The sequence below is a fragment of the Marmota monax genome, unplaced genomic scaffold (assembly GCF_021218885.2).
Source record: "Marmota monax isolate L192 unplaced genomic scaffold, Marmota_monax_Labrador192_F-V1.1 WCK01_AAM20220418_F8-fsc00006, whole genome shotgun sequence".
NCBI lineage: Eukaryota > Metazoa > Chordata > Mammalia > Rodentia > Sciuridae > Marmota > Marmota monax.
This window is the reverse complement of record NW_026693712.1, coordinates 9,184,858-9,197,418: the sequence shown is the minus strand read 5'-3', so window position 1 is coordinate 9,197,418 and position 12,561 is coordinate 9,184,858. Positions and strand designations below refer to the sequence as shown.

Here is a 12,561-nt window from a genome sequence, read left to right as displayed (position 1 = left end):
GAACCCATTTGTGTCCATGGTCTCTGCCCCACCACCAACTCTTCCAGAACAGAGACTTGTCACTCACACCTCTGCACGAGGAAGTGGCAAATCAAGCACAGTTCTCTGGTGGCTCTGGGGGCAACCAGCAAAGAGTTAAGACAGTTGCAGTCCCCTCTGAATCTCATGTGACCTGGGTTGTGCAGCCTCAGGGTCTGCGGTGGCCACTTTTTCCAGACTCATTTTTTGCTGGTGGCTCATGGAAAGTTTGGCTCCTTTAGCCACAGGCCACTCCCTCTGGGGACTGAGGCCTCGCTGATGCTGGTCCTGCCCTAGAAGGGCGTCCAGAACTGCCTGCCCGCCAAGGATCCTCAGCCAACATCCCCCCCAGCTCATCTCCGCCTGACTTCCTGCTGCCCTGGCCACCTCCCACAGGACAGAGCAGCAGCCGGCCCCCTCTGGCCTCCTCCAGCACCCCCATCCTGGATCACTTCTTGTTTGGGAGAAAAAAAGCCTTTTCCCGCTAATGTCCACAGCATCTGTGAGCTGCAACCCCCAGGGAGTTGTCAGGAACTGGAGCCAAAGTGAATTTGGACATCCGCTGGTCAGAGCCAAATCCTGGTTCCTCAGCCCAGCCAAATATGCTACTTCACCTCTCTGAACCCCAGCATCCTCAGATGTAAAGTGGAGAGAATAGTTATCCCCTTGAGGAGATTAAATGAGATAATACTGGACACACAACATAATTTTAAAAGCTTATCAACATGCTTAAAGGCAAAGCTTAGCAGGTAGAAACCCTCTTGGTGGGATGGTTCTCATTAGCCAGCTGTTCCTTGTACAGGTGAAAAAAAAAAAAAAAACAAAAAAAAAAAACATAGGCTCAGCTCCCACCTCCAACCAGCCCAGGGAGAAGGAGGTCAGGGATGGGCGTTCCTGGATCCAGTGAGCCGACAAGCAAGGCCCAGGGTTTGTCAGCACTGTGGCAAGTCTCTTGTAGCTGGGCTTCAGTGCCCCCTTTTGTATAACTAACGGGTTGAACAGGAACAGTGGGCTCCACTGATGGCATGGGGAGAGAGGTGAGCAACATGGACCCTTGGCCTCTACCCACCCCTTCAGCCTTCTGGAAGGACCACGTCTTGAGACCTGGGGAGGGGAGCAACGCCTCCTTCTTCAGAGATGGATTTGGAATTGGCTCCACCTGGTGGGAAAGAAGTTCAATTTTTCCGGCAGGACAAGCTTAAAAATTAGGAGCTCTGGTGGTCTCCCCAGTGAGCTGGTCTGCCCAAGCCAAACCAGTAGGAACCAGGGTGGGGAGGGGGGAGAGGTGGGGAGCGCAAGATAGGAGTAGGCACAGTAAGAAAACCATCTGATGGGCTGGGATTGTGGCTCAGAGGTAGCAGTGCTCACCTAGCATGCATGAGGCTCTGGGTTCGATCCTCAGCACCACATAAATATAAAATAAGGATATTGTGTCCACCTATAATTTAAAAATAAATATTAAAAAAAGGAAAACCATCTGAACCCTAAGCTTTGCTTTGACCTTGACTTTACTGACCATGGTCAGGGTCTCAGAGAGCTTCTGGGCTTGGGTTGGCAGGAGTTTAGAGGCAGGGGAGGGGCTGATGGTCAATATTGATCTAGCTGAGTCAGGGGAGAGGATGGGGAAGTGGGGAGCCTGAGGTTGGCTCCCTGTGTGACCGTGGGAACCGGGACAGTGATGCTCTAGGCAGGACTCCCTAACCTGGGGGCTTACTGAACAGATGGCTGCCTGGACTCCTGCCCAGCTTAATGTAGTCTCATCTCTGAGGATGGGGTCTGAAACATCTTTATTTTTAGCAAATTCCCAGGAATTTCTCTCTCCTCCTTCCTCGAGGCTCCCCCAGGGTTTGCACCTCTAGGTCCAGCCCCCATCCCGGCCTGCCCTGAATTCTTGTTCTGTGCATGGCTTTCACTGTCAGAGATGGCCTCAAGGATTTCTGGGAGACATCTGGCTCATTCCTGATCCTTCCCCAGAGTCCAACCTGGCTCCAGCATACCTCAGGGAAGCAGGTGTTAATTGTGGCTCAGAGTCCAAATCCCCCTTCCCTCCCATATGCCTGGGACCATCTTGAGCAGCTTCCTCACCCTGTGACAGCGGTCTCCTCAGTCATGGAATGGGGAGAATGATGATAGTGCCTATCATAGATGGATGTGCTGAAGATTGAGAGGACAGAAGAGAAAGGATAGAGGTTGTCATGGAAGCCCCCGAGGGACCTGCAGTGTGGACTTCAGGAGTAGACAACCAAGAGATGAGGGAGTCTCTGGTCAGGGACAGAAGGTCAAAGGTAGGGGAGTTTCTAAGAATCCCAGTCACTATTTGCTGGTGTCCAGAGTCAAGGAAACACAGACCAGGACAAGGGAGGCCCCTGGGGGAAGTGAGAACTGTGTCTCTAAGTTAGAAGGCTTGGTGAGTCCTGCCTCATGGTCTTGTAAGAATCCTTTTTGCCTGAGTCTTATCTTCATCTTCAAAATAGGGCTGTCGTGACTGGCAGGAGGAGTTGTGTAAGCACACTGTGAACCACAGAGCATCACGTTCCTGTGAGTTGAGGAGAGTATTTTGAAGAGAGCTGGTACTTTGTGTATATGTGGCACCAGGGATTGAGCTGAATCCAGGGACATTATGCCACTGAGCTATATCTCCAGCTCTTTTTATTTTTATTTTTTTTGTTTCTTGTTAATTTGCCCAGACTGGCCTCTAACTTACAACTCTCCTGCCTCAGGGTCCCAAGTAACTAGGATCACAAGCATGTGCCACTGTGCCTGGTGGAGTTGGTACTTCTTGAGAGTTGAAGGCTATCTGTCTCTTGAGATCATCCGGGTCCTCCTAAAGTGTGAGAGCCACACAGAGGCAGAGGACAGTCGGACTTACTCCTGTGCTGCCACCTGCTGGTGGTGTCTGTAATAGCAGCCTGAGCCCTCAAGCCCTTTGCACTGCCCAGGGGGAAGAGTCCAGTTTGAAGGTAGAGCTGGGAGTTTGTGAGCTCCAGGACAAGGTGTGAAGAGAAGTCCCCAGGTCCCTCTTGTTCTTCTCAGCCTTGGCCTTGCTCCTACTGCGGAGGTCTTCCCATGTGGGCAAGGAATACACTCCGCATACACACTCCCCCTGGCCACCCACACTTCAGCAGTAAGGAGAGACTGGGAAAGCAGCTGGTGCGGACGGAGACTCTGGAATCCCAGGAACCTGGAGCATAGTCTAAAGGGAACTGTGGGCTCCAGGGAGGACCCTGTGGCCCTGTTTAATGCAGGCCTCTGGGAGTGGGGCATGGCTTAGGATGACCAACTCACCTAGTTTGCCTGAAACAAGCCTGAGATTAGCACCAAGAATCTCGTGTCAGTATCCAAGGTGGTTGGCTGCTCTATCATGGGCTAAGGAGCTACAAAGTCACTGCATTGCCACTCTGGTTCAGCCTGGCCACAGGCGAGCGGTTTGGATCCAGAGAATCTCCCTGCAGCCAATGGGGCCTCTCCTGGCATCCAACTCCCCGGCCTAAGGCCCCTGTATCAGAGGCTCCGCCCACAAACTGTAGGTAACAAGGCCTCTCACACCTTTCCCCAGAGAGCTCACCAGGTGCTCTGAGACCTGAGGCTAGTCTGTGAGGTTAGGATGAGGGAAGAGAAGGGTAGGGAGGATTTCAGAAACAACTTCATCCTACAAGGAAAGCCAGGGCCTGGAGGCCACAACCCCTCCCCCCCACACACACCCTCCCCACCCCTTGGGGGGCTGAGGAAGACTTTACCTCTTGATTGTTATGGGAACCCATACCCACCCTCTTGCTCTTGTTAAAGGTACCCTCAAGAACCTGAGAAGACACTGATTCCATCCCTGGTTCTGGGTGTGTGTGGGGTTGAGTGATTGGCTCAACCTTGAGCGTGTCATCTAAGCCAGTCCAACAGAATAAAGACTGGGACTTGTCTTTTTCCACAGGAGAGATCTGGGACAGAGAAGGAACACCTCTTAGCGCATGGTGCTTGGCCAAGACACAGAGAGAGACATGGAGTGCACAGAAGTTTGTAGCTATTTATTGCACTGAAAACACCGAGAATAAAACAGACACCCCTTTCCCTCCCCCCTGCCCGCCCCCAGCAGAAAGTTTGAGCAGTGGTCATTCAAGTTCACAGCCACATATTTTTTAAAAAAAAAAAAGAAAAGAAAGAACTAAAAACAGAACCCAAAACAAATAATAACAAAGAAACCAGCATGGGGAGTCTGTCAAACACATCCCCCAAAGGGTCTCCCTCCGAAGGGAGACTGGAGGCCGGGGTGAGGGGACGAGCCATGGTGGGCACAGACCCAGGAGAGTGCTTTCCTGTAAACGTATTTGCATGCTGGAGTCTGGGTTTTGGCTTGGGTTTGGTTTTTTTTTAAATTTTATTTTATTTTTTGCATCTAAAGGTGTTTGGGAGGAGCATGGAGTCTGGTGAGGGCGGGCTCTGGGAAGCTTTTTCTGCCAGTTTCTCCTGCCTGCTGCCTCAGGGTCACTATGGGGCCTCGGAGTCTACACCAGGCGGTCACCCACCCACCTCCAAATTGGGGGCCATCTCGGCCTGGGGCAGGAACCTGCCTCCACTTCTCTAGCACTTGGAGAGGCACATGGTGGGCAGGTGGTGTGTCGGCCAATGACAGGCAGGACCTTGGGGTCCTTCTGCTCAGCTTCCTCTGGTGGGGAAACCAAGGTGCAGAGATGGGAAAGGATGGGCCCAAGGTCACACTGCAAGTCTGGTCAGAGCTGGGAATTGAAGCCTCCTAACCCTCCTACCACTTCTCTTTCCCCCGCAGCCACTGCTGATGAGCAGCAGATGTCACCAAAGAGGGGAGCGAGGGGCCAGCGGGGCAGAGGGTGGGGACTGGCCAGGCCCAGAAGCAAATTAGAGGCCAGTCAGGGAGGAAGCCTGGAAGTTCTCACAGGCAAGATGGGCTTCATGTCACCATCTGTGTGATCCTCCATCAGCCTGAGTGGGAACACTTAACCCTTTTAACCAATGGGGAAACTGAGGCTGAAGAAGGGACCAGAACTTGCTCGGTAATCGCAGCATCCCCTGGTGAAGACACACCCTCAGCTTTGGCTGGGGATGGCTGGGGGGGACCTGGCAATTCACAGAAGGACAGGTGGTTTTGCTGCTGGGATGATAGGATCACTGGACAGTACTGAGAGGCCCTCTGGACCTGGGGCAGGCCAAGAGCCCACCCTGAGGCCTGGGCATCAGGGTCTCTGCAAAGGAACTTGCAGAGGCCAGCGAAAGACCAGCCTGGAAACAGGAGGCTTCGGCAGCCAATTTCCTGGCCTGCAGCCCAGCCTGTCTCACCCGTCCTTGGGCAGCAGGACTGAAAAAGGAACCCAGCAAGATAGCTCGTGATAGGGAAAGGCAGAAATTTCTGGATTAAATGACCTCACCAGTTCCACTCCTCCCAATACCCAGAGCCTCCTCCAAAAACCCTGGAGATGTGGCTCTTCCTCCCCCGAAATCCTCCCGAGGGGACAGTATCTCATGCTGGCAAAACACGGCCACACAGAGGCCAGAAGCACGGAGAGGCAGCAACATAATCCCGAGTCGGACACTGAGAATACAACCTCTATTATTATGATTATTATTTTGTCCAAAACATGTAGATTGATTTTGCTGTTTTTCTTCTTTTCATTTTTGTGTTTTAACATACTTACTGCATATAAAGTCATGCAAAGAGAACAGTGCAGACAGCAGATCCCCGTGGACGTGCCAAGGCACTCACACCAAAGTCAATCCCAGGGGAAGAGGGTGGGCGAGAGGAGAAGCGAGCAGAGAGGAGGAGAGCCCGAGGTCCAGGAGGAGGCGTGGCAAGTAGACGTTTCCAGGGCTCTGCTTTGGCCACCAGATGCCAGAGGGAGAGAGGCAGTGAGGACACGTGTTCCCAGGGGCCCCCAGAGGTACGAGGGCTGCACAGACAGATGGGATGAGATCCTGGGAAGTGCAGTCATAGGACCGAGTTTGAGGGAGTAGCAAAACAGAGCCTGGATGTTTCCGTCCTGCCAACCTCCCTGCTCCCTGCCCTGCCTTGCCAAGTCCTAGCCACCCTGGCATCGGATGCTCCCCCATCCTGGGAGGAAAGCCTGCATTGGCTCACCTCAGACCAGAATGGCAGAGAGACCATGATCCCTGGGCTGAGCCCCCCCCTTGGCCTCAGAGTACCACGGGTGACAAGGTCCATCTCAGAAATGACGAAAGAAGAAGAAGAAAACAAAAAAATCTAGAACAGAATAAAAACTACCCCTCATCCCTCTTCCCACCCCCCCTCTTCCCAGCCCAACCCTTCTCACAATAATTTGAGAGGTCTAGTTATTACATATATATCCATTAACGCAAAATCCATTTACGAAATACACAGAAGTTTGTCTATAAAAAGGCATGCGGTCCAAGTAGAAGTGATACCTAAACGTTGCTTTCTTTTGACCCTGAAACACAACCAGATCCCCTCTCAGACAGGACCAAGCCGGAATTCTCCAGGGGCGATGGGAGGGCGGGTGGTGGGTTAGCGTTGGAAGGCAGCAAGTGGGGACACCTGAGGGGTGGGACTGTCCACATGGGGGGCCAGGTCTGCTGACCAACCGCAAGGGCAGCACAGGCCAGCAGGGGGTCAGGAAGCAGTTTGAAGCAGGGGGCTCCTAGTATCTGCTCCTCTCTTACCCTCTCCCACAGGGGAGTTTGGCTCTGGAGACTTGGGGTGTTCATCTGCCCTTCCCCAGGGACCCCAGAGGAGGAGAGATCCTCAGCACATGCCCCTCCTTTTCCCTGAACACACGGCTGGGGCATTTCTGCCTACAGCCAAGGCCAGACTAGGCCAACAACAGCCAGGTAGAGGTTGGGGGTCCCTGGGGCCAGCGCCCTGGGCACCGGGGCCTGAGGAAGCCCCACCCTGGCAGAGGGAGAGCGCAGACTGAGAACTGGGGCTGGGAGACCTGGCCATTTGCTCTGTAGTCGTGATGGCTTTGTGAACAGCAGGTTTTCTTGATGCAGGTACAGAGTTGACAGTGGTGGTGGTAGGACAACGTGATGGGGAGAATTCCAGCAAGATCCAAGTGGGAGAACCAGCAGCACATTCCACGAACAAGGAGTGGACCCCTGCGACACAGCAACGCGGCGACCCCAGCCTGGTCCTTCAACTGCAAGGCGCAGTGCAGATGGTGAGCCCCAAGGAACCTGAGGGAGCCCGCCCACCGCCTCCTAGGGCTCTGGTCCAGCTCGGGCCCCCAGGACCTGCAGCCCCGAGGTCTCCCTCCTGGGCTCCTCCCACCCTGCTCGGTGGCTTCAGAGACAGGTCCCCGCCCTAGGCCAACAACCCCCCCATGCCTTTAGAACACCCTGGGGCGAGCAGGAAGGAAGGATTCTTACTGGGGCAGGACGGAGGGTGCCCCGGATCTGTGGAAGTGGACAATCTGCCATTTGCCATCCCTGCGGTGCCAGACGCGGGTCTCCTCTGACTGGGCGGTGCGGGGAATGCCGCCCGCGTCCAGGTACTGCGTGATGCGGATGTAGGCGATGCAGGCGGACTCGTCCCCCATCAGGTGGATGTGGGGGTTCAGGATGGTGGTGTGCACGGGCTTGCTGTTCCGGGACCATACTGGAGGCAGGGATGGGAGGGGCAGAGCAGATGCAACTGGGGGGGCCTCCTGCCTCCCCTCCTTCACTTTCTCAACTCGCAGGAGCCCTATCAGGGGAGGCCCCTCCCCCTGCCTCATTTGCAGAAGGGGAGTCTTGTGAGAGGGCTCGGATAGCTGGGAGTCCAGGCAGAACTGCTAGGTAACAGAGACCTCCCACTCCGGTGCAGACACAGTGAACTTCAGACACGCAGAATTTTCCAAACAGGAGGGAGTGGGATTTTACCATCATAGTCTCTTGGACACACGGAATTATAAGGCCAAAATGATTAAGGAACTAGATGAGCTCCACCTGCCTCAGACCCAGATCCTACATGGGCCAGGCAGGCACAAAAACGGACCCTTCTGGGTCAGGGACATGATGGGGAGTAAAGAGAACTGTGGCGGATAGACCTCCTTGTCCCATTTAAAGGGGGTGCCCGGCCCACAGCTTCACTGGGGTTACCATGTGAATAGGTGGGACCCCTGCTGCCACGCTGGGTGTCTCAAGAGGATCTGGAAATCTGGATGTTTCTATGAAACTCTTCACTTTTAATTAGTGATATAGACTTTGAATTTAAAACATGACACAGACCATGTGGAAAGCTTCTGCAGTCCAGATGTGACCTGTGGGCTGCCTGTCGGCCACCTCCATGAGAAACATACAGAATTATGAAAACAGGGAGAATATGAGAATTGTAGAATCTTAGAACCTTTAACTTTTGGGATTGGTAGTCATGGAGTGAGGTCATGGAGCTTTCCAGAGTTTAGGGGTGGGGGGGGATGCATAGCTCTTGCAATCATGTCTGAACTGATAAAAGGACCTGAACTAGCTCCTGCTATATTAGGTCACCCCTGCAATTATTATTATAGAACAGCTGTTTTTCTTTTTTCATCAAGATAAAAAATAAAAGCACAGAAAGACAATGACCCAGGGGTGGGTTAGAGAATCAGTTGGCTGATTCTCACCCTTTCGAGGAACCCTTAAGAGTAGCCCCAATATAGGTTCTATTTGAATAACTGATTCAAAATGCATATTCTCCAGTTCCACCCCTAGACACCCCAGTTTAAGAGACTAATAAAAATCTCCCTTCCAAGTCCCCACCCTCAGATTCTGATATGCAGCCAGATTTGTGAGCCACTTATTTCCTGAAAAGTGTAAAGAGTCTAATTTTTTTCTGGATTGCAGAAAGTACCCAATAGCCTCCATTCCCTAATATTGTAATCACACTATACCAGGGTTTTCAATAAATCACCAAAATCATGAGTCTTCAACATATAGAATAACAGGCTTAGAATTCTGGGCTCTCAGGCATACAGAAGGCGGAGCTTTAGTGTCATTGACTTGGGTAACCTCAGAGGTCAAAGGGCACTCCTAAACAATGCATCTGTGCAATGTTCCTGACAGCATGCAGGGAGGAGGCACACAAAAACATCTATTTCAAAGCATCTCTCTAGTAGTTACGGAAACTGAGGTCCAGAGAAACCGTCTAACTTGGCCCAACCTGGGCCAGTTTCTGAAAGTACTACAACAGAACCTAAAAGAAGTCAGGCTCCTGGTGGAACTGAATTAGGACAATCTAGAACAATTCGAGAAGGGATGAATGGTTTAGCATTGTCAGGGAATGGGTGTTACCACTGTTGTTAAGGACTGGGGTCCCCAGGACACCATGTTAACATGGTGTCTCTCATTTAGATTAAAGGCCCCAGTATCCACCGTATGGATAGGGTAGGAAACAAGGCCACGCCCTCGACAAGAAAGAACTAGCCACATGGAGGATGTGAGTGAGTGGCCACTCTGGGCCTTTTGCTCCTGTGGATCCTGCCTTGGACGTGACCAGATGGTCAAGACATGGGCCAGCGCCAAAATGGTGGCTGCTGCACAGGCAGACGGGGACTGCAGGGGTTCCTCTCTCTGTTTGGTCCCATGGTCATCCCTGTACCCTCAAAGTGGAGCCTTGGCCTGGTCTCTTTTTTGATTTGTCAGGACAGGAGAGGTATGGTAGTAGCCTAGTGATCTGTGTGTGAATTTCAGGGTGATGGGGACCCATGGGGCCCAGCCACCCCTCTTCACATAAGGATTTCATCTCTACTGCTACTGATTTATTAAAGGAAGATGAAGCTTCATTCTTCACAGCTTTTTTCTAGGGAGAGGTCCCCTGTAGTCTGTACTCTATAAAATTCAGTTAGAGAGGGTGCAGGCCAGGGAAGGAATGTCCCCCCTAACTGGAGGCTGCTACTGTGCAGATGGAGCTGGTGACACTGGCAATGGGAGGAGAGTGAATCAGGTTTAGGTTCTGCCTCTGGCTTCCTTTGGACAAGTTATTTCCCTCTTTGGGCCTCAGTTTCCCCTTCTGAATGACAAAGAGTTGGATGAGATCTTCAGTCACTGAAGTACCGACCTTGCTGTTTTGACCACATACAAGGGCCACCTGTGCTTATTTCATGAAGATATGTTCCTGGGCTGACTCACTTTACTAATTTATATGTTTATTTTGAAAGAAAACTTTTGTGCACAAGCATTAATGAACAATCAGTATCATAGAATAAAATCTTAATACTAAGTTCAGAGAAAATAAAGTTATGCAACTCTATCCCAGGTTCTTGCCTGACAGGGATTGAAGCCTAGAATTGGCTTAATCCTTGATAGAAAGGGACATTAGTTGGAGACCTGGTAAGGATAGGCTAGCACCCAACTGAGCCTTTCCCCTAGGTTGGAGCAGGAGTATGGAAAGGGATTTTAAAAGGAACAGCCTTCTCCCTGTGATAGTCAGTGTTTCAGGTAGTGCCTGCACAGCCCTGAAATCCTGTTGCATAGTCCTAATGGTACATGCCCCTCACCTTGGGGGGCCCCAGATATACCGCCTCTGGGGTCCTTCCTCCAGATCCTAAAGCTGCATGAGTCTAACCTGCATGCCCATTTCCTGGTCCCTGTCTGACCCGTGGCCTAGGTGAGACACAGACACAGGCAGAAAGCACCCCAGGGCAGGCCCAGCTGCAGCCCCCTGACAGCCCCTGGTTGCAAAGCTGGCAAGGTCTCTCCTGCAGAGGAGAGGCCCAGAAAGGACGGACATGCAGGACAGAGACCTAGACAAACAGGCAGGGGCACAGCAGTGTGAGCTCGCTGTCCCCCCCCTCTTTCCTGCACTGCCCGCCTACAGGGGGCATGTGCACCACAACCCAGGAGCCAGCTTGTGACCAGCGGGGCAGCCGGGATGGCTTCAGACATGTAGCTTGGGGTGTGAGCCAGTGGGAAGGCTCCCTTATCTATGAAACAGGAACTAATGCCTGCCCCAGACCCCTCCCAGGGTCAAGGATAGGAGAGGGCTGCAATGGCTTGTCACCAGTATCCCTGATTTCTGGGAACCCCCCACCCCACCTTGCCCCATCCTCAGCCACAGGAGGGACAACGGCTAGTCAGGCTGGCAGTGGAGAGGCCAGGGTTAGGAGAGGGAACCAAGAGGGTACCAACCCTGGTCCATACGGAATCCTCCTCTTCTCTGGCTCCTGAGCCGCCCCTGGGGCCCTGCCCGTCACCCTGCTGTGCCATCCGGCAGGACATGGAACGAGAGCAGACAACAGGCACCCCAGAGAGAAGGGATTGCTCACGGTTTTCAAAATAGAATCGATGGAAGTCCAGGCCCTCGACCAGGTTCCCCAGGGCCTCGGGTTCGAAGGCCGTCATCCCGGGGTCGCACATCTTCCTGGGGGAGGAAGCCAGAGGAAAGAGGGGCTGGGGCAGCTTCTTATTGTGGCCTTTGTGGGGGAGCCCCTGAAGGGCGATCAGTGAGACCACTGGAAGGGGCTTGCAAACTGCCAAGTGTGGGGTGTGGCTGAGTGGATGGTGCCATCTAGATCCAGGAAACCTAGGTACAAGTCCTGGCTCTGCCACTTATGGTTATGAGACCCCAAGCAAGTGGCTCAACCTCTTGAAGCAAGAGAAACACGAATAGGTGAGCAGGGTCCTGCTGTAGGCAAAGTGTGCCAACAGGAGAGAGAGCCTGCTTTCTGCTTCCCATGCAGGGCCCCGGCCTGAGCCGTGGATCCAGAGGGGGCGTTCCCTAATTTGTCTTCCTGGGATGTGAAGGTAGGTGGCTACCGTTTCTTTTACATAAAAGGGACCTCTGTTCACCAGACCAAATAAGTCCCTGCATTTTGCTAATTTTTGCAGAAGTGCCCTGACTTGAGCCTCAGTTCCCCTTCTGGAAGATGAAGAAAATGGCATCAGAGGAGGAGCACCTGGAAGGGAGGAGCACGGGGGCGTGGCTGAGGAGGCCCTCAGCAAACAGAGGCTGTGATTAGCCAGCTGCTCCCTTCCAGGAGACACTGACAACCAGCTGGGCAAGGGAACAAGTTATCTCCCTCATCCCCAGATTTATAGAATCTTTTGAGGGACAATGTAAACCCCTGTGGCAAAGCAATGAAGCCAGGGGCAAGAAATGCCCCAGGAAGGATGAAATACCCAATCCAGGGTGGAATTAGGGATACTGGAGGAGGATGTCAGGCCCAGCATTACCTGAGCTGCCTAAAGCTCAGGTGAGCCCACACAGTGCACTCCTCCACTCAGGACCTCAGATTCTCCAGCCAGATTAAGCCAGGGAGATGGGATCTGTGCTCAGACCAAACAGGGTGCTCAGGACACTGTCAGCTCCAGAACCTTCCAAGGATGGGAGCTGGGGGCTGAGTGTGTGGGAGACTGAGCACACCACTGGGGGAGGTGTCTAGGTGGCCCTGCCTCTTAGAATGGCAGGACTCAGAGGCTGCATTGTACAGATGGGGAAACCAAGGCTAAGGGAGATGTAGGGGCTTATTCAGGGACACACAGCACCCAGACTCCAGGGCCCAGACAAGGGCCCCAAGGTCATGGCAAGAGTCAGAACCTAGGGTAGGCTGCAGATGCCAAAGTGACATCACAGAGGTGGAAGGGGTCTCA

General features: G+C 53.0%; 1 protein-coding gene across 3 annotated transcripts in view; it reads right to left on the bottom strand.

Annotated features, from left to right (window-relative positions):
• Positions 1-4,153: 4,153 nt before the first annotated feature.
• Camk2a (calcium/calmodulin dependent protein kinase II alpha) overlaps positions 4,154-12,561 on the bottom strand; it is a 62,460-nt gene continuing 54,052 nt past the window's right edge. For 2 of the 3 annotated variants that reach the window (XM_046460165.2, XM_058584222.1), the window contains 3 exons: positions 11,238-11,332; positions 7,384-7,612; positions 4,154-7,154 (listed from right to left, as the gene is read on the bottom strand). In XM_046460165.2, the coding sequence (XP_046316121.1) occupies positions 7,151-7,154; positions 7,384-7,612; positions 11,238-11,332 (328 nt within the window). In that variant the 3' untranslated portion in view covers positions 4,154-7,150. Of the gene's footprint in view, positions 7,155-7,379; positions 7,613-11,237; positions 11,333-12,561 lie in introns of those variants that run through there. The other variant, XM_058584223.1, reaches the window with a different exon arrangement.